The 16,861-nt window shown below is 35.4% G+C and overlaps 1 protein-coding gene across 1 annotated transcript; it reads left to right on the top strand.

Moving 5' to 3' along the window:
• Positions 1-13,317: 13,317 nt before the first annotated feature.
• LOC110642541 (uncharacterized) lies at positions 13,318-16,599 on the top strand. Its single transcript, XM_058142688.1, has 3 exons — positions 13,318-13,899; positions 14,189-14,401; positions 16,219-16,599. Exons 1-3 carry the CDS (start codon positions 13,603-13,605, stop codon positions 16,582-16,584), a joined length of 876 nt encoding a protein of 291 aa, XP_057998671.1. The 5' UTR covers positions 13,318-13,602; the 3' UTR covers positions 16,585-16,599.
• The last annotated feature ends 262 nt before the right edge of the window (positions 16,600-16,861 follow it).

Here is a 16,861-nt window from a genome sequence, read left to right as displayed (position 1 = left end):
ACCTTTTCTATTACACATAAATATATTATGTAAACGAAAAGTGGAAATGCCTTTTATTATTAAAAATATGTACAAGATACATACTAAATGATATGCTCTAGGGCATACTACTAACAATCTCCCACTAGCACTAGAGCCATTCATTACAATATTTTAGACCTATCTTCTCAAGATGTCGGTCTAACTGAGTCTGACATAGGCTTAGTGAATGGATCACCGGATTTTCACCGATGCTATTTTCTGCATGGCTACATCGCCGCCCAACTATTTCTCCGATAATGTGGTAGTGCCTTTCTATGTGTTTGGATTTCTCGTGAGACCTTGGTTCCTTAGCTCAGTATGATTGCTCCATTATTGTCACAGGTAATGGAACCGCGACTCAATGGAAGGAACTCACGTAAGTTCCATCACGAACTTCTTTATCCAACGACTTCTTTTGCAAAGATCTCGATGCAAGAATATACTCACCTCGATGAGTGGAATCTGCATGCGTGCTCGCTTTGGAACTCTTCCAACCGATCGCACCTCCATTACAAATGAACACATATCCAGAGGTAGACTTTCTATCATCGATATCCGATTGGAAATCGTAATCGTGATAACCATCCAATTGCAAGTCTCCACCTCCATAAATCAAGAATAAATCCTTAGTTCTTCTCAAGTACTTAAGGATATTCTTGATGACTATCCATGTTCCAAACTCGATTGGATTGATACCGCTAGTCAAACTAATAAAGATATGCGATATCCGGCCTAGTACACAACATTGCATACATTAAACTTCCAATAGCGAAGCATATGGAATCTGCCATCTTATCTCTTTCTTGGTGTCTTTGGAGACATCTCTTTAGAAAGGTGGATACCATGTCTCACTGGTAACAATCCTCTCTTGGAATCAAGCATGTTAAACCTCTTTAACACCTTTTCCAAGTATAGACTTTGGGATAAACCAATTATTCTTTCGCTCTATCTCTATAGATGCGAATCCCAAGAATATAGGTTGCCTCCTAAGTCTTTCATGGAGAATGTATTTGACAACCATACCTTTATAGTCGTCAACATACCCGTATCATTACCCATCAACAAGATGTCATCCACATATAAGACAAGGAAAGTGATAGCACTGTCACTAACCTTCTTATATACACATGGCTCATCCTCATTTTTATAAAACCAAAAGATTTAATGGCTTCATCAAAATGGATGTTCCAACTCCTAAGCTTGTTTCAACCCATAAATGGATCGCTTTAGCTTGCATACCTTGGAACCATCTTGGGATTCAAATCCCTTAGGTTGTTCCATGAAAATGTTTTCTTCAATGTATCCATTGAGAAAAGCCGCTTTTGACATCCATCCGCCAAATCTCATAATCATAGTATGCAGCTATTGCTAATAAAATCCTAATTGATTTAAGCATGGCAACAAAGTAGAAAGTCTCCTCATAGTCTATTCCTTGCCTTTGGCGAAACCCTTTCGCTACTAGCCATGCCTTATAGGTCTCTACCTTTCCATCGAACCAATTTTCTTCTTGAAAACCCATTTGTTCCCTATAGGTACAATACCTTGGTGGGTCAACAAGATCCCAAACTTGATTCTTATACATGGAATCAATCTCGGATTTCATAGCATCAATCCATTTTGAAGAGTCTATATCCGATATAGCTTCTTCATAGGTAAGTGGATCATCTCCATGATCTACTTCTTCATGAGTAGACAACTCTTGTTCTTCTTCATGAAGAAAACCATATCTCACCGGTGGGTGAGATACCGGTTGTTCTACGAGGAACAGTGTAGATGTTTCATCAATGGGTATAGGTTGACTAGATGGATCTATATCCATCGATGCTTGGTTGGTCGAATTCTCCAATTCAAACTCTATTTGCCTTCCTTTGCCTCCTTCTTGAACAAACTGTTGTTCAAGAAATGTGGCATCTCAACTTATCACAACCTTTTGTGAAGTAGGCAAATAAAAATAATATCCAAAACTATCTTTTGGATATCCAACAAATCGACCTCTTTCTGATCTGGTCTCCAATTTATCAGTGTTCAGCTTTTTGATATAATCTGGACAACCCCAAATCTTAACATGCTTAAGACTTGGTTTTCTTCCATGCCATATCTCAAAAGGTGTGGAAGAAACTGATTTTGATGGAATCCTATTCAGAATATATAAAGCTGATTCTAATGCAAATCCCCAAAAGGAGATTGGCATATCAGTATAGCTCATCATACTACGTACCATATCCAATAGGGTACGATTTCTCCTTTCAGATACACCATTCAGCTGTGGCGTTCCTGGAGGAGTCAGCTGAGAAACAATGCCATGCTCTCTCAAGTATTCATCAAATTCAGTACTCAAATATTCACCTCCACGATCTGATCGAAGAGCTTTAATACTTTTTCCTGTTTGATTTTCTACTTCAGATTTAAATTCCTTAAACTTTTCAAAGGATTCATGTTTGTATTTCATCAAATACAAATACCCAAACCTTGATTTATCATCACTAATGGTACTAAAATAATGAAAGCCCCCTCTAGCCATTTCTTTAAACGGACCACATACATCACTATGTATTAGTTCCAAAATATTTTCAGCTCTTAGCCCTTGTCCAACAAAGGGTGATCTAGTCATTTTGCCTTGAAGGCAAGATTCACAAGTTGGAGTATGCTCAGAGCCCAATGAGGATAGAATCCCCATTTTCTCCAATTTTGCAATCCTATCTTCTGCAACATGACATAACCTTAAGTGCCAAATATATTTTGAACTTGAGTTGGTTTTCACCATGGCATTGTATTCTTTTAGATCACTTGCATTCAATTTGTGTTTGTCATTATTATCCAAATAATAAAGACCATCATTCATATAACTTAACCAACATATTAATTTCCAAAATAAATATTGCAAACATCATCTGTGAACTGAAATTCATAGCCATTTCTAGTCAAACTAGATATAGAAATGATGTTCTTAAAAGCATCAGGTACATATAAAATATTATCCAAACACAAAACATGTCCAAACATGTAAAAAGATTTAGATCCTATGGCTAAAGCTTCAACAGTTGAGCCATTGCCAATCCGGACTCTAATATCTTGAGAACGCAAGCTGCTACTGTTTGCTAGTTCCTGCATATCATTAGAAATGTGAGAACTGGCACCAGTATCTAAAACCCAAGCTGTAGATGAACTATAAGTATCATCAGAATCTAAATAACAAGATATGGACATACCTTCCGAAGGTGTATCCTTCTTGTCCTTCAGAGAAGCAAGATACTCTGGGCAGTTCCTTTTCCAGTGCCCATCCTTTTGGCAGTGGAAACACTTTCCTTTGCCTTTCATCAGCTTTAGTCTTCCCTTTTTGTTTAGCTATTTTCTTGGAAGGACCAGGAATCTGAGGTTTCTTTTTCTTATTGCCCTTCTTCTTGTTGGACTTTCCAGCAGAAGAAGATGCAACCAAAGCTACCTCTTTTCCTTTATTGCCTGGCATATTCTTTTGGGCAATAACCAGCATGTTGAGTAATTCAGCTAAGGTGCATTCCTGTTTAGTCATATGAAAATTTGTCACAAAATTCCCAAAAGACTCAGGAAGGGACTGAAGGATCAAATCCGTTAGTAGTTGGAAATCCATGTGGAAGTCAAGATGTTCCAACTGCTCAATCAGCCGAATCATCTTGTAGACATGATCTCCAACATTCTGTCCCTCAGACATCCTCATGCGGAATAGCTGCCTAGATATCTCATACCTAGCATTTCTGCTGTGCTCACCATACAACTCTTGTAGGTGAAGGAGGATCTCTCTTGCACTCTGTATGTTTCCATGCTGCTTCTGTAACTCATTACTCATGGAAGCAAGCATGTAACACTTAGCTCTCATATTATGCTCCTTCCACTTGTCCAAAGTTTCATGTTCCTCTTGTGTGGCCTCTGGAGGTAAGGGACCAGGAACATTTGAGTCTAGAACATATCCTATATGTTCAAGGTTCAGACAAGTTTCAAATTTTTAGCCAATCATAGAGATTAGGTCCTGTCAACCTATTGCGATTAAGTATTCTTGCAAGAATATATGGTGGTGGTTGTTTTGTGCTCATTTTTATCAGAAAATTAACTGCAGAAAATAACCAGATTAATTAGTAAATATATCATGTAATTAACCATAATGATTATGGTCTTTTAATCAAATTGGTCCTCCCACTAACTTAGCGAATCCTACACTTCCAAAGTAGAAAACGGAAATCCTAGTTGGATGGATTTCTAGTGGGTGATTGAATTCTTATAATTCTATTGATCATCCTCAGGTACATCCATTATTGGAATTACAATAAACTATAAGTGAGCAACTCCTTGCCTATCACATCTCATGTGAGGTTCAATCATTTACCTAGCCCCTAATGCTCAAAATCTCAGGTACATCCATTATTGACTTATCTTGCATTAGTTAAGTTGATCCCATTGAGCCAGTAATTATGCAAATAATTTTAATGTCCTCAGGTACATCCAATATTGGCCACCAAACCATTTACATATTTACAACATCTCATGCTTTAACAATTATTCTTAAGAAAATCTCTTAAATTAATTGCATCTCATGCAACTATTTAAAATTTCTTAAAATAATTGCCCCAATGGAGGGCTTATGTTATAATTACTTTAATTATAGCATTTCCAACTTAATCAATTGTTTGGAAGATTTTATAGCCATCCTAATTACTATTAAGGTCTCACTTTGCACATTGTCCATTTAGCATGCAAATATCATATAATTGCATACATTCCCATACATCTCATGCATTCATGGATAAGCAGTAAATATGGTATGATCATGGACTTTCTAAGGGATTCAATTCTGAGCCACCAAGAATTGAATCAGGGCATTCCTAGGTGCATTTCACTCATTCATTTTACAAGAGTTGCTGAAGGAGTACATAATCAACACTTGATATTGAATTCCACCCAAAGGTCCCACCAATGCTCTTGACCTCCTTGAACTACTTGCAATCCAATATTACATAGTAATCCTTGGCATACCAAGCGAATTTACAAGAAATTAAATAAATCAAATTACAACCCAAAAATATTACAAACTTAATAATACATCCCCAAAATAAATTAAAATAAATTAATTAATTTACAATCCCAAAGAAACATAAAAGAAATAAATCCAATCACATTGGTCTTTTATAGTCCATGATCATCCATCATGCATATCACTATTTAACAATTAAATAAAACATACATACTTAAATTAAATTGAATATCTCATATTCAACTTAAAAATCAGATTTGAATATGATTCAAATAAATTTAAAAATTCAGATTTGAATCTCATTGAAACAAATTTAAAAATTCAGATTTGAATCACATTCAAACAACTTCAAAAATTCAGATTTGAATCAGATTCCAACATTTTTAAAAATCAGATTTGAATCACATTCAAATATTTTTAAAAAATCAGATCTGAATTTTATTGAATCAATTTTAAAAAATCAGATTTAAATATGATTCAAACAACTTTAAAAATTCAGATTTGAATCACATTCAAACAACTTTTAAAATTCAGATTTGAATCACATTCAAACAATTTTTAAAATTCTGATTTGAATCATAATTTAATTGTGTGATTAAAACAAATAATTAAACACTTTAATTAGTCAAAGAATAGGCCTTAGATCATACAACAATTGCAGAATTAAAAGCCAAACCTTGAACCACCCATGGAACCATTGTTGCCGCCACCAATGGTGGCTTCACCATGTGTGCCACACCTCATGATCCAACCATAAATGATTCTCTTGATCTAATGATAAAACAAACAATTAAATTATATAATCAACAATCTAAATGGCAAATATAGTGGCTCTGATACCAATTGAAGGAACGAAAGCGTGAAAAACACAAGATTATACCATTGAATTCAAAAATTTCACCTAGGGTCACATGCACCATGCAAGATTTTTTTATCTATTTGATTTCAATGATAAACAACATATTAAAACTCTTTTAATATGTTTTTGGATCTGTATTTGCCATTTAAGATTTTAAAATTAATCAGATTAATTTTAGAACCCTAGATTAAATCAAGAACGATTACACTAACCTCTTGATGTGCTGCAGCGTGTCTGCGCCTTTGAGATTTGTCTTCGTGACACGATGTTGTCCCTCTAGCTTGTCCACACCAAGAACACCTATGGCAGCCCTTGAACAGCTTTTAAAGCCTTTTCTATTAATTAGAAATTCAAGTTCTGCCTTTTAAGAGATTAGAGATGTAAACAGGACACTAGAAACAATTTCTAGTGTTCTTAATTCAAGAGATTGATGGCTAATCTCTTTGAATTGATGAGAGATGAAGAGAAATAGCTGGAGAGGCTCAAAGTGGCGTGACAATTGAGAGAGGAGGCTGCTGGTTATATTTTCTTTTCATAACCACACTTAAATAGCTAGGTTAACACATTAAACCCTAGCCACATGTCACCTTTTGATTAGCTCTAGGTTTAAGTGACCCAATCACATTGTGCCAAGTGTCAAACCTATATTTAATCTTGATTTTAATCATCTTACATGATTAAAAAACATTTGGCAAGCTTATGTTTAATGCCACGAGTCACCATCTCATGGTGCCACGTGTCAATCGTGAAATGACCAAAATGCCCTCGTGTCTTAATTTTGAGTTCTTAACCCAAAATAATTATTTTCTTCTTCTAATTAATTTATATCAAATATAAATTAATTAATTAATCTCTATTAATTAATTTCTCATCAATTAAATTCATATTTAAACACTTTAAATATAAATTTAATTTATACTACACATCCAATAATCTAGATTTGGTTTCAAGTCATGCTAGGGACTTTGCAATTTAATTGCAAACCAAATCTATTTAATTAATCAATTAAACTCTTTAATTAATTAATTAAATCATATTTAAATAGGTGATAACTTGTGTATGTGTGTGACTTACTAGGCTCATCACTAATTGGCAATGAGACATGATATCAACTCTTAATATCATCGAACTCTTTCTTACCATAAATGATTTCTCTAAATCATTTTATGAACCTCATAGACCATGGTTAACACCTAGCATAGCATGCCATGGCCACCCAATTAGTAATAAGATTTACCTTAAATGAACCTATAATCATATGTTACCATGCACTAGAATCTCTACATTACAAAATCCCAACTCAAGCCGGAGTCATGGTTTATGTCAAACTCCATTTGCTATGAATATTATGTTCTCTTTTAATTCCAGTTCTTGATTAAAAGATTTTTCTCATCGAAACTCTTTTACGAATAAATCTATCTGTCTGGCCAGAACTTGAAACATCAAGAACAATTAAATGAACATAGGATTTTATCTCTATTTACTTAGAGGAAGATTCCTTCTTGATCAATACCTACCTCCATATATAACTAGCAGAGCCAACACATGCCCATATACCCATACATAGTACAAGTATGAAAGCAGATCAAACTCAAACTACCTATATACAAGATAACTGCTATCTCAGTCTAAAGATTATATGCCTCGATATGATTTATGACAAAACATTGACAAGAGTAAACTCCATGTGCTTGTCATAAGTGTCACCGTTGAGCCTACTTATCATTTATAAGTGCCTATCAAGTTTGTTATATGGCATGAGACTCACCATTCCATCTTATTTATATCTCATATAAATAACTTGGGAACAAACATGAATACAATCTTTCTGGATAAGTCATGTCCTTATTATGAAGTATCCTCGATTGTGAACCTATTTATGATACTTTGTGCTAGAAATATTGTCACTCATATTCTTAACAACTTAAGAATAATATTTCTAACAAAATATCAATGGACCTTTTCTATTACACATAAATATATTATGTAAACGAAAAAGTGGAAATGCCTTTTATTATTAAAAATATGTACAAGATACATACTAAATGATATGCTCTAGGGCATACTACTAACAATTATAAAGTTGTAGGGTTCCTACCCAATCTCATGACAAAAACTAGGGAGACAAATGAGTGCGTAGCACCCGAATCTATGAAAACACGAGCCTGATAGGAACAGACTAGAAGAATACCTGCCACAACGACATTGGAAGCCTGAGCATCCTGGTGGGTCAGGGTGAAAACCCGAGCTTGACCCCTACCCTACGTTGCAGAACCCTGATATTGACTTTTACCTCCTGAACTGCCTCCAAATCCACGTCCTCCATGTCCCCGGCCCTGTTGGCCACTAAACTGATTGCTTGCTATGCTAGAAGCACCAGGATACAACTGACGAGGAACATTTGCAACAGAACCCTGTGACCCCATCTATGGCTTGCTAAACACTGGACATTCTCTAGCAAAGTGACCTTGCTGGCCACACCGAAAACATACTCCTAAACCCATCATACAAGCTCCTAAATGTCCTCTTCCACACTGTGTGTAAGGTGCAAAGGAGGATCTTGAACCAAACCCAGAACTCCTATAACCCGAACTGTGACCACTGCTGGATCCGTACCCTGGTTTGAATCCTCAAGATTTGTGTTTAAAACCACCCTTCTTGTTGCTTCTACCTCTTCCTCTGTAGTGACTTTGGCCGCAACTATCCGTGGGACCCCTGTAGGGAACACCTGAAGAACCTTATGCTCTATTCTTCTTTGCTCTTTCACCGTCATCTCCTGTATAGCTAATCTCAATCTATCGGGCTCGATCAACTACCATATCAAAAGACTGATCAGACAACATGGCCAGGTTTGCATACCTCCTGTCCAGCCCCTTTAGGAATGTTTTTACCTTCATACTTTTTGTAGCCACTGCTGTAGGGGCATACCTGCTCAAGTCTAGAAATTCTGTAGCATATTCATCTACAGATCTGCCATTCTGCCTTAAGGCCTCAAAGGCCCACTGCATTTGATCTCTGAAACTTTCTGGCACAAACCTATTGATAAATAGTTCCACAAACTGGGTCCAAGATAATTCCTCAATACGAGGTAGTACGTAGTCTGTCATCCACTGTCTTGGCACTAGACCCAATACATGCTACACACACTCTATAAGCCTCCTATCAGTCAACTGTAACTCCATCCCTGCCTGTTTGCAGGAATCCAAAAACTGATAGGTATCGTCAGACACATCATAAGTACCAGGCACTAACTTCTTGAAATTAATTATTTGTTTATAAGGTTCTCCTCTTAGTGCGGTGGGCTGCTGCTGTTAGGGAGGGTGGACCATATACTATGCCATCATATCGATGGTTCTCTGCAATCCAGCTAAGGTAGCTGCCATTGGGTCCATGGGACCCTGAGCCATAAAAGAATGATCTTGAACTGGTGGCAGCTGCTCTTCTACTTGAGCAGCTCTAGGCCTCCTACCCCACCTCCTCGGGGCAAGCGCCTCATCCTGTGCCGATACCTCGTCAGGCACATCCGGTTCTGGTGCAGTGGCAGCTCTTCTGCTTCTATGCATTTTCCTAAAATTCAGCAACATTAGCCCACAAAATTTCAAAATGACATGTTACACAGCTCTATAGACTTATATTTACACACAATTATATAAAACAGAAACTAGAAGCAAATATGACAATGCAAGACGAATGTGGACCCTATTCTCCACATGTGACTCCTATTAGACTCTTCCCAATACTTTAGACAAATATTCCCTATGAATCTGGAGCCTAAGCTCTGATACCATGGGCCGGACTGGCACTAGGACTTGGGCCAGCCTACAGTCTCCGAGGCCCGTAGTAAGCCTAACTATTCCTCGACCCAACTCTAAGGCCCATTTGGGCCCAATTTCAAGAATTCAACTGGACAGAGTCTGGCTATAAAATGGACCATTTAACGAGGAGTTTTTGACTCGCTCGACCTATAAACACAATATATAAGAAATTGGGGAGCTCAGCTCACCCTCCCTCCATATAATCAAAAGATCATAACTCAAATGGGAGCTCGGCTCCCTCATCCAATCCCATCATGCATACAGTTAATAATTTTACAGGTCCAACACAATTTTTATAATACAGGCCCAAATAAAATAAGTGCTTCTAACACATGCGGAGTTTAAAAATTTAACTCAATTATACAAAATACATTAATTACTATCAATAGACCTGTGAAAAAGAAGAGCAGGTTAGCCATAACAAATAATCCTACTGTAGCCTGAAAAAATAGATGAACAAGAGTGAGCGTTCGACTTAGAGAGTAAAATATCAATTATAACCATAATCTCTATAGCTATCTAAAGCTAATGCACCCTGTGGAGTGAAAAGCAACATCGTCAATATTTTTATATCATAACAGCAAAAAGGCAATTTGGAGCACTCACACACCCAACACTGTCAAACAATACATATATGGGAGCTGATCCCCCATACAGCCCTCTTTATCCAACCTCTGCCAATGAGTGTCTCACAAGCCGAACTTTTGCATAATAAACTAAATGCGGGGTCCCAGCGAGTGTCTCTCAAGCCATGTCTACCCCGAAGGACCGGGTCCCAGCGAGTATCTCTCAAGCTGTGTCTACCCGTCCTGTCCATATTCAATACCATACCAAACACACGCCACGCACATACACTGCTCCAAATTACCACAAACAACATCCATGGCACTTTAATAATTATGAATGCAATATAAAACGTGCCTAGTATTTAACTACATAAATACATATTTATAAGTGATGCATGGGCATGCGTGAACATATAGTAATATCAAAATTACAATTAAAATTAATATTTTACTCACAGACTCAACCGAAGTCACTGTGGCGGCTGGGCGGAGGAGGAAGGCTGTCCCGGCTCACTTGACAATTTTATTACAATTATTTAATACATTTGACTCAATAAAAACTAAGAAAAGACCAAAGATGTCCTAAGTCGTGCCGAAAATTCGACAGAGTCTCCTTTATACCTAGGACCTACCCAACCTGCAAAAGGGCTTAAAACGCACTTCTATATTCACAAACCACACACCCACAACTCAATCACATCATATAGCCCCTCCTGGGCCCATCCAAACAGTCAACAGTCACAATATGAAAAATTACAGTTTATTTCTTATAATTAATCCTTTTGCAAAAACCACCCAAATGAGCTCTAAAAATTTTAAAACTTTGCCCCGCAGTCCTTAGCATTATTACTAAGCCAATGCAAGAGGAATCATAATTTTCTGAGCTACCATAAATATTTTATGGATTTTTAATCTAATTCAAGCATTAGACAATTAAGAAAAAGTAAGGTTCGGGTTTAGCTATGCCGATTCAGACCCCGAAAACGTGCTCGGGACGTCTGACAATGGTGGGGTCGCCAAAATCTCGACCCAATTCCAAGACTTTTTCGGTAGCTTATCTGTTGGCCCGAAATTTACAGACCTGGGCAATCGTTGAATTTCCGCGAATTGAAAGTACCTACACAAAGCCCACAACACGGGGGTTAGTACATAATTTTTACAGAATTTTCTAAGCTCATTTAGTACTCGAAAAAATACTACGAAATTTTGTGGGACCCATCGAAAAACGGTGTCGAAAAATTTTGAAATTGGTATTGCCGCGAAGCTCTCAACAAGTGGAGTACTCCGGTACTCTCGGTTTTCTCGTGGATTTCACGGTTTGCGAGAAATTTAGCTCAAAAATTGAAATTGACTAAAACTTTTCGAATAAAAATTGGGCAAATTGCTCAATGGATTTTGGTGTTCTTGGTGTCTATGGAAAGCTCTCGAGGTATAGATAAGGTTTGACATAAGAATCGGTCCAATTGGTGGCCGGATCGGCCGGATTTTGGCTGGGAAGGCGAAGCAACGTGCTGCCCGAAGGGGAGGTTTCGCACGACTTTTCCGGCGGCTTGGAGTGTCGGCCGGCGGTTGAGAGGGGTTGGGGCGGCGCGCCGGCAAGCTGGGAAGGCTGGGGTGGCGGCGGCGCGGCGAGAGGAGGAGAGAGGAGAGAGAAAATGGGAGAGAAAGAGGGAGTGTCGAGCGCACGCGCGGAGGAAGAAGAAAATGGAAATGGCCGGTCCAATTCGACTGGTCTGATCCGGTCCGATTCGATTTGGCCAGTCCGATTTAGGATACAAAATTTTAAATTTTTACTCTACCTTGGGATCGAAAATGAGATCCAAAAATTCTGAAAAAATTCTAGAAAACTCAGAAAAATTCATAGAGTCCAAAATATTTTTAATTTTGCCATGTGGTCTTTAAATTAATTTTTAAAAATAATCAAAGTTTTATATTTTTGGAAAATCAAACCCGATTTCTAAAATTCAAAACATTTCAAAGAATTTCCTAAAATTTAAATAAAATAAAATATTAATATTTACTCACAAAATAATAAATTTAAAAATTAGGGGTGTTACAAATTTAAGTTGGGATTATGATATCATTAACTTGTTCTAACTAGTTTGGCCTAGATTATGATTTTACATGTGCAAATGCATCTTTATATCCTTGTATTATTAATTTCTTGCTTCCTGGACAAGTCTCTGAAGAAGATTTTTTTTTTTCAGGCAATAGTAGAGCATACATGTCGCATTATTTAAAAAATTAAAGATCAAATGATAGAATAAATTTAAACCTTTAGTTGTATTACTCATTTATTTTTTAAAAATAAATAAATAAATCAAGATGAATAATTGAGTTAAACTAGGAAATCAGTTTGACTCTTGAAATCCAATTTGATTTTCTATTTCATAATCTTATTATAAATATGATATCTTCCTCAAAGGTAGTTTAACCTTTTAGAGATATATTTTTTTTATTTCATATAACAATATTAAAAAAATTAAAATATAGGACTTTTAAAAAAAAATATTATAATTATTTAATAATAAAGGGATAGACAAATAACTTGATAAAAGACTATATGATTGTTAGTTTTATATATTGATGTTATTTAATTTTAATATTTCATAATTATCAATACAAATATTTTCTACTATAACTTTATTCTAAATTGATAAGTAGTTTTAAATTAAATAAAATTATATATATATAATAATCAATGAATTTATTTTTACATTTAAATTTGAGATTTTTAATTTATAATTATTATTATTATTTTTTTAATTTCAATTAACTTAATGCTGATATCATCACCCATAATAACATATTAAAATTATTTCAATACGAAGTAAAATGTATATATTATAAGATAATAAATTATAAATGTTTTTTTTTCTATTAACATTAATTTTAGAAAATGGTAAAAAAAAAATTTTCGCGTCCGGCCCAAGCGAGAAATTAAGCAGCGTAATGGATTTACTCGAGCATTGAGTGGAGCATGTAATGGCAGCAAAGAATTATAAAACGCGTTCGTTAAGATCGAAACTCTATATAAATACCGTGTAGGCTAACTTCTTTTGCCTTCCGCATCCGGCTTTTGGTTTCTGCATCCATTCTCGCTCTCGTTCTCTTTGATTTCTAGGGTTTTTTCTTTGCAGCTCGCTGTTACTTTCTTTTCTCGCCTTCCTTTGGTTGCTGGCAAACAGCTCCAATAAGGCATTGGAGGAATCGCTTTCGACAGGTTACTTTGGTTGTGTATTGATTATCGGCATCCAAACGTTGTCGTTCAAATTCACAAATCACACAGTCGGCATAACACCCACCTCTCCACTGTCATCTTCAGTCTCGCTTCCTGAAATGAGGAGAGCTCAAGATTGTTTATCCTGGGGAAAACGGAAAAGACAGGAGGCTGAGAACATAAAGCTAATCCAGAATAAACAATATGGTCGGGCAGATGATGAATATAATTTTGAAGATGGACCATGCCGAAAGTCTAGGAAGAAGGTTGCAACTCAGCAAGAGCGTTGCCTTTTTTGCTTTGAGAATCCTAATCAGCCAAAACACCTTGTTGTGTCTATTGCAAACTTCACGTATTTGATGTTGCCACAGTGGCAGCCTGTTGTTCCAGGCCATTGTTTTATCTTACCAATGCAGGTAAGTCTAATCTGGTTGCTTTATGCTACAATATGCTTATCTTTCTTTCTCATAGTTGAATTTCATCATTACTCACTGCATTCTGTGAAATTGATTATATCCCAAAATTTTAATGGATAATGGGAAATTTGTATGCTTCTTCATTCAAGATTCTTTGCATGCTTTAGGAGGGGAAATAAACTCATTTTTAATTTTTTTTTGGTAAATGATGAGACATTGTTGAATTTTCTGTTATTTTAAATTCAGTACTGCTTGCTTTATTCTAATGGAGTCTGGTTGGCCTTTTCAGCATGAATCAGCCACAAGGAGTGTTGACAATTATGTATGGGAAGAAATTCGCAATTTCAAGAAATGCCTTATAATGATGTTTGCGAAACAAGGGAAGGATTTAGTGTTCCTTGAAACAGTAATGGGGTTGGCACAACAACGTCGTCACTGTTTAATTGAGTGCATTCCCCTGCCACAAAAAATTGCTAAACAGGCCCCTCTCTACTTTAAAAAGGTCAGTGTCTTTAATTATTTTTTTTGGCCTAATGACAAATTCTTGAACATCTAATATTTACTTTCTTCCTTTCTTTAATTCTATTAACAACTTTATAATTGTAAAAAGGAGAAATAAAGAAGAATGAGAAGAAGAATATGAGATAAAAAGAGCTTGATTATTCCCTCATGTCATTGGGGATATACATACATATTGTTTTCAAAATTCAAATACACTAAAAAAGAAGAATACATGATGTCACATTCACAGGCACCGTTACAGCACACATCAAAACACATTATCTCAATCTTAGGTTCAATTAATAGTAACTTAACAATAACTTTTTAATTTATTAGCAGAATTTTAGCATTTTGTGCCAATTTTATCATAAACTAAGGAGTCAGAATTGTACTAATAAATAGGGGCGTTCGGTTTCGGTCTGGTTTGAGGTTTGGCTAGGAACCAAAACCGAACCGAAATTTCGGTATGGTTTTGGTTTGGTTCTTCATTCCGATTCGGTACGTTTCTTGATTTTTCGGTTCCAATTCGATTCTCGGTTTTAAAACAATTTTATGTAATTATTTCCTTGAAAAATCATTCTTAAATTAGCATTTAAGTTTCAAATTAGGCTATTAATGCATATTATATCATACAATAAATCTTTTAGTTATACCCAAATTATATAATGCTTAACTATAAGGTATATATCTAATTTAGGATTAAATATATTATATAATATAATAGTATAAGTATATCATATAATCTATATTTTAATTATTTATAAATCATATAATATTTAACTATAAGATATCAATATAATTAAGAATTAATATATATAACTAAAATTATAAAGAAAATATAGAAAAATAAAATATAATATTATGTTGTATTTAGTTCATAATTATATATACATATATAAATATATATAGTTATATTGAAAGTATATAATACATCTAAAAAAATAGAAAAACATAAGTATAAATTTGGTTTTCAGCTTGATACGATTCCGGTTTGGTTCTTAGTGAAGAACCAGAATCGAACTAAACTATCAAAAGAAATTCAGTTCGATACAGTTCTTATCGATTTGGTGTAGTTCTTCAGTTCGGTTCGGTTCCCCCAAGAACCGTACACAACCCTACTGATAAATGCTGAATTGGTAGTCACTTGCATAAAAAATGCCATGCAGATGCCCCTTTGAACTAAATAATGTCATTTGCTTGTTTAAATTGTGAACTAATGTCTAAACCTTAGTATTTAGGGTGGGTAACAGAAAGGAGTGAAAATCTGTTTCAATGTTGTTTGCTAGCAATTGAAAAATTCTTTACTGTTTGCTCACCCTCTCAAACAATGACATGACATCAGGCATGGAGAACAACTTGTGAAATTTGTTGTAGAATAGGAAGTTATTGTAAATAGGAGTATATAATATTTGTACCTATTTTTTTGAGGAATACAAGTTGATTTTTTACCCAAAATAACAAAATTAATATTTAAGAGTTCACTATGTGTACTATAAGCTTATGTTCTCTGATTTTGCCAATAAGTTTGAATATACCTTCTGTCAAATTTGCTACCACATAAGCTATGACATAAGAATATATCTCAATGCATTATAATCATTGTTGTTAAATAAGTATCTTTCTGTTGAATTTAACTTGGGATTATGATATCATTAACTTGTTCTAACTAGTTTGGGATTAAGAGTCAGTTGAATTTATGGAATCTTTGGCCTAGATTATGATTTTACATGTGCAAATGCATCTATATATCATTGTATTGTTAATTTCTTGCTTCCTGGACAAGTCTCTAAAGAAGATTTTTTTTTTTTTTTTTTTCAGGCAATTGAAGAAGCTGAACATGAGTGGAGCCAGCACAATGCAAAGAAGCTGATTGATACAAGTGTTAAGGGGTTGTGTGGTTCTGTCCCTAAGGACTTCCCTTACTTCCATGTTGAGTTCGGCTTAAATAGTGGCTTTGTCCATGTTATCGACGACGAGAGGCAATTCAAAAGTACCTTTGGACTCGATGTAATAAGAGGTATGCTGCGTTTGCCAGAAGAAGAGGTATATCGTCGACGGAGGCATGAGTCAGTGGATGCAGAAAAGCAAGCGGTTGCAAATTTGCACGAAACTGGGAACCTTTTGACTGGACAAAACAGCTTGACTAAGTCTTTCAAATATGCAAAGTTCTACGAATGGATCTAGCCATTTTCTAAACAAATGAGATTTCTCCTTTATTATAATATATAAATAAAGTTTGTTTTATTATACTAACATGAATTGATTTTTTTTTATTTAATATTTCTCTATATATCAAGTTTTTTAAAGCCGATCCGGTCATTGAATTGGTGAAGACATAGGATTAAGAATTTAAAGATCAAGTGAAATTATGCTATAAAATGGATGGTGGCAATTTGATGGTTCTTTTAGGCCAGATTTACCAGATGATTCCTGGTGTTTTTAATGGGCTTCTTGCTGATGG

Source organism: Hevea brasiliensis, unplaced genomic scaffold, assembly GCF_030052815.1.
Source record: "Hevea brasiliensis isolate MT/VB/25A 57/8 unplaced genomic scaffold, ASM3005281v1 Scaf665, whole genome shotgun sequence".
Taxonomy (NCBI): domain Eukaryota; kingdom Viridiplantae; phylum Streptophyta; class Magnoliopsida; order Malpighiales; family Euphorbiaceae; genus Hevea; species Hevea brasiliensis.
Note: the sequence above shows the minus strand (reverse complement) of the source record. Positions and strands in the feature narration are given on the sequence as shown.